Here is an 18,062-nt window from a genome sequence, read left to right on the forward strand (position 1 = left end):
AAGTGTTTTACAAATATAAATTCTTTAAGTGCAGCCAACTAAAATACTAAATTCATTATGTTAAGCAGAACATTATAGTTCATCATTATAATTAGAAAGAAACTGGCAACATGCAGATATTTGCCAAATATTAATATAATGGAACAAAACAGAAGTAGAATTTCTTCATGCAGTAGTTGGGAAGGAGAATAGAGATGTTTTATCACTTCTTAACTAAAACACTTCTATACTGGCTTTTAAATATTGTTTAAAATATCACCAGAGACCAAAACAGAAGATAAATTTCATTTCTATATTTCAGAAAACCTACTTGAATACACTTTGAAACAAGAGTACAACAAAATAGAATATACTTCAAATGTTGAATATACAAACTATTATAGTTCAAATCTGAACACTGGTATTTCCCTCATAAACTTCAACTAAAAAACAAAACAACAACAAAAAAAAAAAAAAAAAGAAAGAAAGAAAGAAAACTCCAGGTATTAGAGCTACCTGACAAAAATTCATGCTGAGCCTGAACTTCCAAGTGACAGCAGAACTGAAAATGATATGTCTGCACAAATGCCAGGGCTAAGTGAGTGACACAGGCATGTTACAGCAAAAGGCCAGAGCCAACTGTTAATTTGTCCACAATTAAGAAACTGACAGACTGAAACTACCATATAAAATGTTACATGTAAATTCTATAACAATACTGTGCTAGGTACAAGATTTTTAAAATTTTTCTTTTAATAAAAAAGCTTTACACAAACAAGCCATTAGCTTATTTCAAGAAAGAAAACCGAAAATTAGTCTAAGGCCTTTGTTTTAAATCAGCTTAAGCTATATGATATATATATATGTATATATATATATATATATATATATATATATAAAAAAAATCGCACTAGATCTTTTTTTGCTATCCTCTTTCTGAAGTTTTTGGGATCCATTCTTCAATTCACATTCTAAAATACCTATATTAGCAGAGTCTTCACATAGCACCAGTTAAGTGAGAACTGTGCGAACACAGTAATAATTGCTGGTATGCATATAAAATGCATCAAAAATTGCTATATGTAACAATGAGATTACCCATCCCAACCCCTCCCACTGAAAACTATATAACCTCTTACAGAATGTTAGTGTTCCAAGTCTTAGTGTAACTTGATATCGTAGTGAGCTGCTTGGTCCCTTTCAATCCTTTTTCTTATTGATGGGTTCAGTTGTTTCCTACTGTAAGAGGCAGTTTTCTGTCAGCATCTCAATATGTAGTTCATTTCCCACTGAAACATGGGATAGGTAATTTATTTCCAGTAAGTCTGATTGTTTTCGAATATGCATTAAAAATGTTTTAAAGTCTTCTTTGACTTTTCTTGATGACTTCCCTTGCAAATGTTTATGTCAGTACTGCCACTAACAGCCTGAAGTCCATGGTGGAGCTGCTATTTTATTTCTCACATGTCACTAGTCCTTCTGTTTTCATAGTTACAGGAAGGGCAATAGCTGAAGGCGCACTGACAACCACTACGTGGGTAACTGTCTTATTTCCATCTGCTGGTTTTTCTTCTACTAGCTGCAAAGTTTTCACATCATGTTCTTGCTTTTTTGCCACCGCTTCCGATTTAACCTCTGGCCCCTTTATGACTGCACTGATAACTCGAGGAGGAGTCTGGCCAGATGCCTGCTGAGTAGGCATTGATAGTCTCATTACAGGTGTACCATGTGCTATTGAAACAGGGGTAAGTGCTCTCACAGCCAATGGGGTTCCAACAATGTTAATGCTTCCTGATCCAGTCAGATTTGACTTTGTCTGCAGTTGACACTGTGCAAGCTGTGTAGCTGGGATGGTAATAATTTTGGCAGGCTGCATGGTGATTTTGTCTCCATTTTCAGTAGAAGCTGGCATCACAGTAGGGATTGTCTGAATGACTACCTTTGGAGAGGTCGCTGTTGTTGGACTAGTGCTGGTTATTAATGGTGCACCTGCATTAACTGACTGAACTGCCACAGTTGAAATTTTCTGACCCAATGATGTCATTACAACAGGTACCTGCATTGCCACACGAACTGTCCTAGTACATTAGAAAGAAAAAAGCTGATTATATTTAATGCCAAATGAGAAAATAGGTCTCCTGGGTAAAAGATGAAAACAAATCCAAAATGTGTAAAATTAGTGCTCCCAAATTTTAGAGGTACTGGCAATCCCTGATGTTTGACACAAACATACCATGACACAAATATATTTTAAAAACTAAAGCCTACATTAAGCTCCATCGATAAAACCATAAAAACCAATTCAGGTTATTTAAGACATCTACTTTTTTTTTTTTTTTTTGAGATAAGGTCTCAGTCTGTTGCCTAGGCTGGAGTATAGTGGTGCAATCTTAGCTCACTACAACCTCCAACTTCTAAGCTCAAGTGACTCTCCTGCCTTAGCTTCCTGAGTAGTTAGGACTACAGGTGTGTGCCACCATGCTCAGCAATTTTTTCTTTTTATTTTATAGAGAGGAGGTCTCACTATGTTGCCAAAGCTTTTGATGACCTCCTGTCCTCAGGCAATCCTCCTGTCTTGGACTCCCAAAGTGCTAGGATTATAGGCGTGAGCCACTGAACCCAGCAAGACATCTACTTTAACAACAATAAAAATATAATTAAAACATCAAGCACTTTTCAAAGTCCTGACAACACTGGGTTCTTAGAACACTAATATTAAGCAAAAGGACATTTTGTTTTCACCACAGAGACTTTTTAAAAAAGTAAATACATTATAACTAATGGTTTGCTTCACTTACCTTGGAGCTGCTGTTGCTGACACAGATGCAGTGGTAGTAGGAGACCTGGATGAAGTATCGTGCCCAGGGGAAGTGATATTCACAACTCTAGCTACACCCTTCTCTGCTCTGGAGCAGTTTACAGGGGATGAATTTTTTCCACTGCGAACAGAGGATGCTGCTTTCAGGAGACTTTCTGCAGACAGTGACACTCGTTCTAATGATTTTTCATCAGTAGTTCCTGCTAAATCTTCATTACAGGTTTCACTTTTGTCATCATCTATGACCACTATGTTTTTGGGCATATCCTTGAACTGATATACAAGCCTCTGTCCTTCAACCTTTGCAAGAATTCCCCTTTGGTAGTAGTATCTGTAAGAGGAAAATGTGCCAAATTAATCAAGTATATTATTTCTCCACCCCACTCCACCTCCGCCAAAAAGACCATGTACAGTGGATAGTAACAGAAAAATTCCCTTATCCCTAATAACAGATGAGAAAAAAACAAACTCTTACTGCCTAGACTGCTCAAAAGGTTACAAATTTAGAGTAGGAATCAAGTTGGAACCTGGGGCCAAGGTCCTACAAACTTAAGATCTATAAACTGGCTGAAAGTTCATTCTTTTTCTTAAAAGAAATAATTTACCTTACCATTGAATATTTTACTATACTGACAATAGTAGAAATTATTTTCTGATTTACATAGGTTATAAAAACAAACTGATATTACTGGAAAAATTACCTAAGCCACACTTACTTAGTAGAGATATGCGAATACTGTCACATAAACCATGTGTTCACTTAAAAACACCCTTAATTAGAAGAAGCCATGTACTTCATGTACTTTACAACGAAAGAATTTTGTGGGTTTATCAAACTGATAATTTTTTTTTTTTTTTTGGAGACAGAGTCTTGCTCTGTCACCCAGGCTGGAGTGCAATGGCACATTCTTGGCTCACTGCAACCTCCGCTTCCTGGGTTCAAGCAATTCTCTTACCTCAGCCTCCCAAACAGCTGGGATTACAGGTGAGCACCACCAGGCCTGGCTAATTTTTATATTTTTAGAAGAGACAGGGTTTCCCCATATTGGCCAGGCTGGTCTTGAACTCCTGACCTCAAGTGATCCGCCCGCCTCAGCCTCCCAAAGTTCTGGCATTATAGGTGTGAGCCACTGTGCCCGGCCAAACTGATAAAACTTAAGATAAATTTTCCTATCAACATAAATCCATTTATAACAAACTCCTAAAAACTAAAAAACTAACTATAAGAACCATAATTTGTTGAGGTTTAGTTTTTTTAAGCCTACAACTTCATAATTTCTATTAAGAAACAGTCCTAAGTACAAAAGCACATTTTCTGCAAAAATGAATTTTCCAATTATGTTAAAATTATAAGCACGTAGACCAAACTCCTATCTCCCCACCTACTTCCAAATCTAAGAAGCTCCTCTAGAATATCCCCCAAAGTTAAAAGTTGTAAAGGTTTTTCAGCTTCTCTTTAAACAGCTAATAGACAATATAAAGAAATACACAAATTTTGTTTGAATACTAGCTGAGTTTTTACCTCAAAGCTCGTCCCATGGTTTCATAGTTCATGTCTGGTTTGTTCTTATGCTTTCCCCAAAGCTTAGAGACAGCCTTTGAATCCACCAGCTTGAATATGCCTTTTTCTCTCTGAGTCCATTTAATATACCTGGGACAAGTATTTTTATCTTGAAGTAGATCTAAAAGAAACTCCCACAAATAGGTTGTGTTTCCTTTAAAAACAATGACAGACATTGATTAAAAATTCATTAACATAATTAAATACATAATTAAAAGCAAATAAAGTGTCCTTCATTGTAACATAAAAATCCTGAATATACTTGTTTCTACTTTTTTTTTTTTGGAGACAGAGTCTTGCTCTGTTGCCCAGGCTGGAGTGTAGTGGCACCATCTTGGCTCACTCCAACCTCCACCTCCCAGGTTCAAGCAGTTTTCCTGCCTCGGCCTCCCGAGTAGCTGGGATTACAGGCACATTCCACCACACCAGGGTTTCACCATGTTGCCAGGCTGGTCTTGAACTCCTGACCTCAGGTGATCCACCCGCCTCAGCCTCCCAAAATGCTGGGATTACAGGTGTGAGCCACCGTGTCCGGCCTGTTTCTACTTTTAAAAAAAGGTATCCCCTATGTATGCTTACAGTTATGATGCTAAAATACAGGTTCTGGCTTTTATACTATTACACATCACCCTATCCTAGATATGGAGTTCAGTAAAGGCAAAGGCATAATTGCTTAGGCAAAGTTAACCTGAATTAAACAGAATCAAATTTATTAGTTTATACAGATTTAAACTGAATAAATTTATTTACACCTTTCTTTATCATATGATAAGCCTAAATTCCATGATCAAAATTCATCAAAAGGTACTTAGTAATTTTATTGGATAGGCAAGCAAAATACAATGAAATGTATAAAACTTTTAGGCGTCAGACCTAGGGTCTTTTTGTAAGAAACTTACTTTTCTTTGATTCACCTACAGGCATGAACTCTGAGGTGTATGTATTGTAAGTGCAAACTACCCTCAACCCTTTAAGCGTTTTCTTATCATTTTCCTCTGTACTACCAGTCAATTAACACTTGATAGCAAAGAACATTACTGTTGGCTGGGTGTGGTGGCTCACACCTGTAATCCCAGCACTTTGGGAGGCCGGGAGGTGTGCGTATCATGTGAGGTCAGGAGTTCGAGACCAGCCTGGCCAACACGGTGAAACCCCATCTCTACTAAAAATGTAAAATTTAGCTGGGAATGGTGGCACACACCTGTAATCCCAGTTACTTGGGAGGCTGAGGCATGAGAATCGCTTGAACCCAGGAAGCAGAGGTTACAGTGAGCCAAGATCGCACCACTGCACTCCAGCCTGGGCGACAGAGTGAAACCCTGTCTCGAAAAAAAGAAAAAAAAAAGAACATTACTGCCTCTAAAAACAGATTTAAAAAAAAAAAATTTCTAATCGCTTTCTACTGATTACACCCAGTAGACAGAAGATAATGTTTAAAGGATTTCATTATACATACTTGTATCTTAAAATCTGAGGTCCTAAAATGGAAAAATATGGTAATTCCTTAAAATTAGTCAAGTATTCATCAAATGTTAACTGTAACATTAGCTCTGGATCACACTACTAGTAAAATTTTAAAATGAGGAAATATTAGAATATTTCTGCAGAATAAAATGCTTATTCATCGCCTACCATGCTTAAGGAGATGAATTTAAAACCTGGTCCCTGCCTCAAGGAATTTATAATTTAGTTGAGAAGGGAAAAGAAAGTAGATGACAAGTTAAACAACAATGTAAGAAATAAATAACAATTTGAAACAATATAAGGTCTATCACAAAGCAATGCATAATTAATTACATTCCAAATAATCATAGAAAATATGTCTGTGGGATTCCAGGAGTGAAAATAAAGTGGACTGGGAGGCCATCATGAAGTCTTGGAAGATGGCTAGGATGTGCATAAAAGAACAAAAAGGAAATCTGGGCAAGTAAAATAAAAAACTTGATCCCCAAAAGAAGAAAGTATCACACTCTTTTTTCCCTTATTAAGGAGGACAGAGTAGTGGGCAGCAGTCATTAGAAGAGGCTTTTCAGATTGTTTTTATTTTATTCCTTCATAACCTCTAGGTGCCAAGGTTCTTATTAATAGAACAGAAGGCTGGGCAAGGTGGCTCACGCCTGTCATCCCAGCATTTTGGGAGGCCAAGGTGGGTGGATCACCTGAGGTCAGGAGTTCATGACCAGCCTGGCCAACATGGTGAAACCCTATCTCTACAAAAATACAAAAATTAGCCAGGCATGATGGCGGGTGCCTGTAATCCCAGCTACTCACGAGGCAGAAGCGGGAGAATCACTTGAACCCAGGAGGCGGATGTTGCAGTGAGCAGAGATCACGCCACTGCACTCCTGCCTGAGCGACAGAACGAGACTCCGTCTCAAGAAAAAAAGAACAGAAAAGAGTCCTGAGACGAAAAAGATAGGTCATCTGTAGGATTCCATGCACTATTCATTTACTATCCTTAAATCCAGATCTAAGATACAGGCTATGTGGGAAGCTTCCAAAACAAGCTACCACTACCCCAACACCTTCAATCAAAGTACTGATGTTTTTTCTCTGGCATTTCACTTTCATTGTGGCTTTCCTTGAAAATCCAGTAAGTTTATTAATAACGCAGAGTTCAACCCATTATGCATCTACTGACCTAAAAAAGCTGACCTTTGGCCGGGCATGTTGGCTCATTTGTGTAATCCCAGCACTTTGGGAGGCCGTGGCAGGCGGATCACCTGAGGTCGGGAGTTTGAGACCAGCCTGACTGACATGGAGAAACCCCATCTCTACTAAAAATATAAAAATTAGCCGGGCGTGGTGCCACATGTCTGTAATCCCAGCTACTAGGGAGGCTGAGGCAGGAGAATCACTTGAACCCGGGAGGCAGAGGTTGCGGTGAACTGAGATCACGCCATTGCACTCCAGCCTGGGCAACAAGAGCGAAACTCCATCTCAAAAAAAAAAACAAACAAACAAAAAAATGACTTTTAACTTTACAATGTTACATTTGTGTCTCTAGGACCCTATTACACCAGCATCACTACCTAAAAACTATTAAAACAAATCATGTATAATCTTCAGTTACATAAACATTTTTTTTTGCATTTTTATTTTGTTCACATAGTAGTAAATGTGAGCAAAGATTTTACTCTACAAGAAATGTTCGTATAACACAGACAATGCCCTGTACATAAGGTTTCCATGTTTTGAATTAAACTCATCCAAAAGCCCTCAGATTATCTTTAAACACTCACTGCACCCATGTTGCCATCCCCAAGTTAAAATGAACAATTCTAAGGAGGCCAAGGCTGAAGGATCACTTGAGCCTAGGAGTATGAGAAATGAGAACAGCCTTGGCAACATAGGAGGACCCGTCACTACAAAAAATTTTCAAATTAGCCAGACATGGTGGTATGTGCCTGTGGTCCCAGCTACTTGGGAGGCTGAGGCAGAAGAATACTTTAGCCTGGGAGGCTGAGGCTGCAATGAGTTGTGATCATGTCACTGTATTCCAGCCTGGGTGACAGAGTGAGACCCTGTCTCTAAAGAAAAAAATTATTAAAAATTATATTTCTGGTTTTAGGGAAAACAGGATTCAGAAAGAGAAGCTTTCTTTACCAGGTAATAAGGAATTTGCCTATGACAAACATAATTATCACAATTTTACAGAAGAAAAAACACTGGCTGGATTTCGAATACAGGTTTGAATGTAATAGCTTTAATTAATTATATTATAACACACCGCCTCAAATTTAATACAAGACTGAAATTGTAATGAGATGCGATTTTAACTGGTAAAAACTGGTCACAGTTTTTCTCCAGTGTTAGGCAAAAGATGTTCGAGTATAAGTGATACCACTGAGGATAAGAATTATTTAAAAGACAACAGTAATAACTGTATATTTACAGTTTAGTTTTCTAATATTTACTGCTATGTAACTTTTAAAGTTTTCAATATAAATTAAAAGAAGAAACCTAAGATGTTAGAAGTGTACAACAACCAAAGACAAACAAGGAAATAAGAAAAGTATCCTAAGCCTCTCCCAAATTGGGTCACCAGTTCCTGAATAAGTGTTCAATGTCACCTTTTTTTTTTTGGCCTAACGAAATACCAAGTTTCTTGGTAGGCTTACTGGTGACAATTTTTTTTAAACTAGACTTAATAATTTAAGTCAAACCACCTGATAAGGACAGAATAAATTTAAATATATTAATGTAAAATTTATCCAACTATTGAATATTGGTCTGAAAACACTTATTCATGAAAGTGATACATTTTTGGTTATCAGATTGGCAGACAGAACACATCTAAAAGCACTACTGAAATGAGACTTTATCTGTCAGAATCTGAGTGACAAGAAAATTAAAGGCCAGGTGCGGTGGCTCATGCCTATAATCCCAACACTTTGGGAGGCCAAGATGGGAGGATCGCTTGAGGCCAGGGGTTTGGGACAAGCCTGGGCAAAACAGGGGCACCCTGTTTCTACAAAAGATTTTAAAATTTTTAAAAAAAAAGGATAATAAAAAAGTAATAAAAATAATTTTAAAAAGAAATGTTACTTGAAATCATCTTACTCAACAATTTAGGAAAGCACAGAATGGGGGAGGGTTTGGTGCTGTTTTCATTTTTAATCAGGATACACAAATTCTAAAGCAAAAATAGGCAAGGGGCAGTGGCTCATGCTTATAATCTCAGCACTCTGGGAGTGTGAGGTTGGAGGATCTCTTGAAGCTAGGAATTCGAGATCCACCTGGGCAACAAAGCACAAGACCCCATCTCTTAAAAAAAAAAAAAAATTAGCTGGGTGTGGTGGTGTGTGCATGTAGTCCCAGCTACTTGGGAGGCTATAAGCACAGCAGCGCAAGGCTGCAGTGAGCTATGGTCACGCCACTGCATTCCAGCCCTGTCTGTAAAAATAAGTCAATAAATAAGCAAAAACATGGTTTTGTTCTGAATTGTGACTGATGTGACTGACATTTGTTGATTGGAAAATTAAATTTAGCTCGCCTTGAATTCTTCTAAACAGTTAAGAAGTTATGTATCAGGCTAGGTGTGGTGGCTCATGCCTATAGTCCCAGCACTTTCAGAGGCTGAGGCAGAAGGATCACTTGAGCCTAGGAATTTAAGACCTGCCTGGGTGACATAGTGAGACCTCATCTATACAACAACAACAACAAAAAAAATTAGCCAGGCATGGTGGCATGTGCCTGTGGTCCCAGCAACTCAGAAGGCTGAGGCGGGAAGATTGCTTAAGACCAGGAGGTCAAGGCTGCAATGTGCTATGATCACACCACCACACACCAGCCTGGGCAACAGAGCAAGACACTGTCTCACAAAAATAAGAAAAGAAAGAAATTATTAGAAACAAGGCTTAGTTGTAAACCCCTTTGAATTATGGGTAGCTATATATGAGGATGGGTGCTATTATCCCGTAAGTCAATGGTTCTTAAGGAGGAGATGTATCAGACATCCTTAGGACCTTTTCCAAAACTCCCTATATCCTCCATGATACAACTATGGCTACAGAATCTCTGTGGTGTAGAACTGGGCACAGATATTTTGAAAAAGCTCCCCACATGATGCTGATACATCCCTTATTAAGAACTATTACCAACGACAGTATTCTCATATGTGCATGTATTAGAAATAATTTTCTTACAAATACAAAAATGTCACCTAACTGAAAAAAAATCATCTCACTTCCAAAGCAACCCTCCCCAAATTACCTTTTCCTTCTCTTGGTTTCTTCTTTATACCTAACTCAGGAGACCCATTGGAAATTGGTGATTGCTGGGTCTTTGGTTTACGGCCAACTGAAAAAATAAGATATTGAAACCATACGTTGAAAACAAGAAAAATATCAGAGGCACGATTAGCAGATTTTCTGATTACACATTATTCATTTAAATGGATACTAATTTGTAGATGAATATACTCTGTATGAAAAGCTGCTTCTAAAAGGAGTATTACACTTTTGTATTTTAGATTACAGCAGTTAGTAGTAATCTGTCATACACATTGGCAGAGCCTTGATTGCCATATACATTGGTCAGAGCCTTGATTTGCCAATCTTTTTTTTTTTTTTTTTTTTTTTTTGAGACAGTCTTGCTCTGTCGCCCAGGCTGGAGTGCAGTGGCATGATCTCCGCTCACTGCAACCTCCGCCTCCTGGGTTCAAGCAATTCTCCTGCCTCAGCCTCCCAAGTAGTTGGGACTACAGGTGCCTGCTACCACACCCAGCCAATTTTTTGTATTTTTAGTAGAGATGGGGTTTCACCATATTAGCCAGATGGTCTCGATCTCCTGACCTCGTGATCTGTCCGCCTCGGCCTCCCAAAGTGCTGGGATTACAGGCGTGAGCCACTGTACCCGGCCTTGCCAATCTTTTATATTAGTGTAGCAATAGAAACAAATCCTAGTAAAAACTTAATTTGTTTTCTGTCCTACAGGATGGTGAGAAACAGCTTTAGCAACTTATTGCAGAAGATCTGATAATCTGCAAAGCCCTTTGAACTCAAATGAGGAAAAGTAAAAAATATCAAACACTCTCTACTGCTTTGGATCAGTTAATTCACCAGAATGTAAGCATAAGTGTTTCAATTTCCCCACTTCCACATGCAGATACATTACAAGGCTAAAAAAACTTCCAAGTGATTTCATATGTCTAATAAAGGTTTGTGTCCTTCCCTTTTGTTCCTCCTCATTTTTGCCATAAGGCTCTCTCAGACAGACTAGCATCCACAATGAATAGAAAAAGTAAGGGCTATATACTTTTCTACACGAAAGAGGATTAAGCCTGAAATTAGTTATATTCAATGCCGAGCACAGATAGATGAACACTGGCAGGTGAGAGGCAGACTCAACAAATAAATTGGGAATACTTAAGTATGTTGTATTTTAAAATCAAATACATATATATACACACGCATAAATACTTTTTTTTTTTTTAAGAGATGGAGTCTCACTCTGTCACCCAGACTGGAGTGCAGGGACACAAACACAGCTCCCTACAGCCTGGGCTCAAGCAATCCTCCCACCTCAGCCCCCTAAGTAGCTGGGACTACAGGCGTGCACCACCACGCCCGGCTAATTTTTGTATTTTTTGTAGAGACGGGTTTTACCATGTTGCCCAGGCTGGTCTTGAACTCCTGAGCTCAGGCAATCTGCCCGCCTCAGCCTCCCAAAGTGCTGGGATTATAGACACAAGCCACAGCACCCGGCCATATTTTAGGATCAAATATATTATTACTGATTTGGTGACTGTTCTACATCTGAGATTTCTGATGTCACTCTATTCTTCATTAGGAAACATTAGATTAACTATATAAAGAGCTAATTAAAGCATCTTAACATCTGTATTTCAAAATGCACAGATATACTTTAGAATTTTGGTAATTGTAATCAAGAAGTCTGTTTTAACAAAAAGTAAAACAGAAAGTTCACTGGTCTCTGTTAGAACACAGCTTAATTACTCAATTTAAATAATATTTACACATATGAATCAGACAGTAATAAAACTAATATCTTCAGCATCTTCTAAATTCTAGCACAAAAGCCCAACTTAGTAGAAAAGTTGGTGCAAAAAGGCTTAATTTATTTTCTCATAAAGCGGCACGTCCAAAGTCATGTTCCTTAATAAATTTCCTCCGTAGGAAAATGGGTTCTATAGTCATATTAAACTTTAGAACACCATATGCTATCTTCTCTTGGAAGACAGCAAGATCCACCATGCACATTAGTATATTAAAGGCTCTCAAAATAAAAAGAGGGACTGCTATTAAAAAAGAACCTAAGTTTGTATATCCCAAATGTACTTAACCACAAAAATATAAATAATGATACTCACGCTTCATTGTCTCCCTTATGGTAGTAAGTATAGACAGAATGGTTACATGTATTTTGTTTTTCTTTGAGACAGGGTCTCACTCTGTCGCCCAGGCTGGAATGCAGTGGCACGATTATGGCTCATTGTAGCCTCCCAGGCTTAAGCGATCCTCCTGCCTCAGCCTCCCGAGTAGCTAGGACTACGGGCATGTGCCACCATACCTGGCTAATTTTTTTTTTATTCCTCAAGATGAGGTCTCACTATGTTGCCCAGGCTGGTCTTGAACTCCTGAGCTCAAGCAATCCTCCTGCCTCAGCCTCCCAAAGTGCTGGAATTACAGGCCTGAGCCACCACACCCAGCCTTGTAATTTTTAAATGGTCACTAAGAGCTTTCACGGAAATAAATAAAATTGTATTAAACTGGCAAAGTATTTCCTGGTTTATATCATATCACATCCTGGCTCCCTACATGGCCCGTTTTTCATGGTGTTTTCCATCTTCTTTTAAATGTGGTTCTTTTTTTTTTTTTTTTTTTGAGACAGTCTTACTCTGTCACCCAGGCTGGAGTGCACTGGTGCAATCTCGGCTCACTACAACCTCCGCCTCTCAGGTTCAAGTGATTCTCCTGCCTCAGCCTCCCGAATAGCTGGGACTACGGGCATGCAACACCACGGCTGGCTAAGTTTTGTATTTTTAGTAGAGATAGGGTTTCATCATGTTGACCAGGCTGGTCTTGAACTCCTGACCTCAAGTGATCCACCCACCTCAGACCCCCAAAGTGCTGGGATTACAGGCGTGAGCCATCATGCCTGGCATTAAATCTAAACAAACATTTCTTAAGTATTTTGTGACAGCTCTCATTGGATGCAACCAGCCAAGTGCTATAGCAGGCTGTGGGTAAATAAGGCTATTTATATGTATGCCTTTTGTTTTTAAATGCTAACATCAGGAAGTAATTCTTCCTCCTAAATTCTCTCCTGTATACCTCTCTTGAGATGCATATAATCTACATGTATTGCAAGTGGGAAGACACTGTCTTATTCTCATCTCCCCTACAACAATGACCACAGAATGGTACACACTGTGGCAATCTGAAACACTGTATTTAATGAAGAAAAGAAAATACCATTATTTCAAACCCACCTTTATTTTAGCATTTTACTCTAAAATGTGAAGAATTAAGAAAAGAAAGGAGAATTAGATGAGTACCCAATTACTTAGAATGTCATTTCTTTCCAATTTTACCTTTGATTTCAACAGAAAAAGACCCACTTACTGCCCATTTCCTCATGATGTTGAAAATGTGCTACTGGGATGAAGGGAGCAGAAATTTCAGCAGGAGTCAAATAGTAAGTGGAAATGCTCTTTACCCACTGGTGAGTTTATGTCAATCAGAAGTCTCTATCAGCAATCTTAGTGTTTCAAAGCAGAAGGTATAAGGTAAAAATAGCATGATATATAATAAATATGAATATTGTATATAGTATGATATAAATGATATATATATTCAGTATGACATATATATATCACTGTTTATTTAGTATGACATATATATATATATCACTGTTTGTTTGGCTTTTTTGAGATACGGTCTTGCTATGTTGCCCAGGTTGGCCTCAAACTCCTGGGCTCACGCAATCCTCTCACCTCCTGAGCAGCTGGGACTAAAGGCGTGCCTGGCTTTTTAAAAAATATCCATGAAAGCAAGGGAAGACAAGTCTTTGTAAAATAAAGAATAAAATGTTGTGCGTGTTTTTGTTTTTGTTTTTTAAGTAACCAAGTACCCATAAAAGGATCAACAAGGAGAAGATGGAGTAAGACAAGGTGCAGGGAATCTCTGATCTGCCTTCTGTGTGTCGAACACTTGTTAAATATCATTGTCAGGCAATTATCCTCAAGCCTTACATACTAACTCCTTTAAACAGTATGAGTATGTTAAAACACTAAATTTAAAATCTTAATGTTGATTCTTTGAGAATATGTGGTTAAGATAACATCAATCTTATATCTATAGCATATACCACTTTCTATGTCCCTTGATGAGGAAAAAGAGAAAAATTTTCACCTGCCTTCTCAGAAATGTATAAATATAACTCTACCTTTTTTCTTTTTCATTGGTTCATGGTTATCTGGTGATGTTGGAATAGGAGAGGTATCCATGGGTTCAGACTCTTCAGTTGACACCTCCACTACAGTTTCTGTAATGACATCTGGCCTCATAGCAGCATGGATAAATTCTGGAGTTGATACACAAGGAGGAACAAACACTTCCACTATAAAAAAAAGTTGAAAAATTAAAATTTCCCACCCCCATCAATGTTTCTCACGTGGACAGTTCAATATTTAGAAGAGGTGAGGTTTATTAAGAATTAATCAAAGCAGGATAAGAGCTTAATACTGAAGAAGTTAATTTGCTGAATATTCAATATGATTTAAACTACACGAGGAAAATAAATGCACGGAAAATCAACTTAAAGGGAAAATGTTAATCCTCTGGGTAAGGCAAGGACCATGAGTAGTCACTCCACTCTTTCACACTTATACTTTCAAACTCATTGTGGAAAAATTCTAAATTATTCTAACAGTTGTGAAAACATTTGAAAATAATAGTATAATAGTGAGTTAGTTAATAATTACTTTCCATCCACATATCCATCATTATTTTTTTAACAGGTAATATATGCATGTGGCTCAAAATTTGAAAGATTTATAAATATGTACTCAGTAAAACATAAGCACCTATAGTTCATTTTAGAATATGAAAAGGAAAACTTGCTCATTACAGACAAGAAATATATCTTTCAGTATTTAAAGTTTTATTTAATGTAAGAGTCCTGATGTTTTAGTCACTGAAACAGTAGGTACAGATTGTTATCTGGTATTCTAGTACATAAAATAATGTTGCTCTGGCTTCCTTCTAATATGCACAAATAACCAAGATATGACATTTCTATTTCAATTAAGAGATACAGTTAATACATACTATCTTAGATTAATAGATTGATCAAAAATGCTGCAAATTTATTCTCATATCTCTGAGTAATACACAGGATTCTATTCAAATTAAGAAGTATGGTTGCTCTTATTGTAAATCCCAATGAGAAGGTGAGCCAGTCTTTTTGTATCAAGTCAAATTAACATTTGGGCATTAAATTAAAATTAGGACAAATCAGAATTGGACAAAATGACTATCAAAGTTGTTCTTAAAGACTAAGAGGGACCACAAAAAAATAAAAACTCACACTCTGAAGGATGTTGAAAAAAATGGCAAAAGCTCCCCTCTCTCTCTACCATGTGTGGTTCTCTGGAGTTACTGCCTATTTATCACTGAATAAAGGATTGAACGTGGTCCTAACAGGCAACTGCTCCCATCTATCATACTCTGAAGGACTATGAAGGCTTATAACTTGCCCAGAGTTAAGGAAATAGACATGACAGTATAAATAGCTATTTAATAAGTATTTGTCTATCTATAGTGGGTATTTTCTGTATCATTTGTTATGAAAATTAAGTATTTAAGACTCGGAGGCCTTGACAAAGTTCAATTACTGCTGTCATATATTCATGTGTAATATACCTTTGAGAATTCCCAACAATTCCATTGGATTAAAAAAAAAACAAAACTTTATTTTAGACATATGAAGTAGTATGACACGTTTAACATAAGAATGAACAGTTTACATACCAGGACTTCTTGAATCCCTCAAGCAGGTAGGAGATTCCATATGAAGCAGGGCTTCAGCAGCTTCAATTGTCTTATCTGTACAGTGCGCATTACTGCTATGAACTGATGCTTCCACTGGAGGAAAAATAAGTTCTACTCAATTAAAAATACACGAAACACATGACTAAAACATATTACTAAGAAATAAACATATTCACTCCTGAAAGAGAAATGAAAAATAAATAAAGATAAAATAACACATGAGTAATTCTAAGCCGCTGATATCTATTCGTCTATATAAACTACAGAAATAATTTTTAAAAAGCTAGGATCTACATTTTATAAAATGAATACTGATATAAAATGAATGTTAATTATAAAGTAACCAATGACATTGATTAGAAATTACTGAGAAGTTAGCCAGGCATGGTGGGTCACACCTGTAATCCCAGCACTCTGGGAGGCCAAGGAGGGTAGACCTTGGTCAGGAGTTGAAGACCAGCCTGACCAACATGGTGAAACCCCGTCTCTACCAAAAAATACAAAAATTAGCTGAGCATGGTGGCACATGCCTGTAATCCCAGCTACTTGAGAGGCTGAGGCTGGAGAATCGCTTGAACCCAGGAGGTAGAGGTTGCAGGGAGCCGAGACTCCACCACTGCACTCCAGCCTAGGAGACAGAGTGAGACTCTGTCTCAAAACAACAACAGAAGAAATTACTGAGAAGTTTTTGAATCTTACTCAAAGGAAAACAAAGAAAGATCCTTGAAATTTGAACCCTGCATCAATTTTAGGCCAATACTAACTTGTGGGAAGGGAGGAAGGGTCAGGGAGAGGCTGGTTGTAGATTAACAACCCTGTGAGGGCAATTATATATTTTGACATATTGCCATTAAAGCCAGGGCACCTAACAGAATCATGCTGCGCTAATTTAATCAATTAATTCAATTCTTACAGACCCTCTTGAATGACTGAGTAGAGTATGCCCTCCATGTCCAAGGGTTCCGCATCAGCAGATTCAACCAACCTCAGATTGAAAATATTGCGGGGGGGCCGGGCGTGGTAGCTCATGCCTGTAATCTCAGCACTTTGAGAGGCCGAGGCGTGCAGATCATGAGGTCAAGAGATTGAGACCATCCTGGCCAACATGGTGAAACTCTGTGTCTATCAAAAACATAAAAATTAGCCAGGAGTGGTGGCGGGCACCTGTAGTCCCAGCTACTTGGGAGGCTGAGGCAGGAGAATCGCTTGAACTTGGGAGGTGGAGGTTGCAGGGAGCCAAGATCACACCATTGCACTCCAGCCTGGGCGACAGAGTGAGACTGTCTCAAAAAAAAAAAAAAAGAAAGAAAATATTGCAGGGGAGGGGGAGGCAATAAAAAAATACAACAATTAAAAATACAGTGTAAATACTACAGCATTTTGTATAAGGGACTTGATTGAGCATTCTAGGATTTCAGTATCTGCCAGGTGGAGGAGGCATCCTGGAACCAATACCCCAGGTATACTGAGGGACGACTATACTCTCCAGGCAGGGCTGCCTAAAGATGGATAACAACATGCATTATATTTACTGCCAGAGTACTTGGGAACTTTCTTTATAATTAACCTTGCTCTCTTCAGAGCCTCAGTGGGTTTTAACCTAAGACTTTTTCTTAGAGTTTATTCTTCCCATGAAGCCTTCAAATTCTACCACCCTTTGTATCTCTCTTCTTCTAGCACTTCCTTTATGCTTTGCTGATTATGTTACTTGTAAAACAATGTGTACAGCAGTCAGTGGTTTGGGCTTTCAGGTCCAACAGCTTGGGTTCCAGTCTCTGCCACTTATTTCTGTTACCGGAGGTAAGCAACTTAATCTCTCTCAGAAACTTCAATTTCCCCTTTCATAGAGCAAGAATATGATAATTTCTTATCATTCCTGTAAGATTATAAACTTCTTGAGGTCTGGGGGGCTAGCTTAACCCATTTTTACATATGCCATGGTTCCCAACACAGACCATTCATGGAGCGGACATGCGGATTTTTTTTTTTTTTTTTTTTTTTTTGGAGACAGAGTCCGCTCTGTTGCCCAGGCTGGAGTGCAGTGGCATGATCTAGCTCACTGCAACCTCCACCTCTCAGGTTCAAGTGATTCTCCTGCCTTAGCCTCCTGAGTAGCTGGGATTACAGGCACACGCCACCACGCCCGGCTAATTTTTGTATTTTTAGTAGAGACGGGGTTTCATCA

At 38.2% G+C, this 18,062-nt stretch overlaps 1 protein-coding gene across 14 annotated transcripts in view; it reads right to left on the reverse strand.

The window, feature by feature from the left end:
- Positions 1-273: 273 nt before the first annotated feature.
- ELF2 (E74 like ETS transcription factor 2) overlaps positions 274-18,062 on the reverse strand; it is a 132,229-nt gene continuing 114,440 nt past the window's right edge. For 7 of the 14 annotated variants that reach the window (XM_055275934.2, XM_063638206.1, XM_063638204.1 and 4 more), the window contains 6 exons: positions 15,857-15,970; positions 14,271-14,444; positions 10,074-10,160; positions 4,320-4,512; positions 2,778-3,128; positions 274-2,057 (listed from right to left, as the gene is read on the reverse strand). In XM_055275934.2, the coding sequence (XP_055131909.1) occupies positions 1,433-2,057; positions 2,778-3,128; positions 4,320-4,512; positions 10,074-10,160; positions 14,271-14,444; positions 15,857-15,970 (1,544 nt within the window). In that variant the 3' untranslated portion in view covers positions 274-1,432. The remainder of the gene's footprint in view (positions 2,058-2,777; positions 3,129-4,319; positions 4,513-10,073; positions 10,161-14,270; positions 14,445-15,856; positions 15,971-18,062) is intronic. The other 7 variants (XM_055275936.2, XM_055275937.2, XM_055275941.2 and 4 more) reach the window with 3 other exon arrangements.

Source organism: Symphalangus syndactylus, chromosome 4 (assembly GCF_028878055.3).
Source record: "Symphalangus syndactylus isolate Jambi chromosome 4, NHGRI_mSymSyn1-v2.1_pri, whole genome shotgun sequence".
Lineage (NCBI taxonomy): Eukaryota > Metazoa > Chordata > Mammalia > Primates > Hylobatidae > Symphalangus > Symphalangus syndactylus.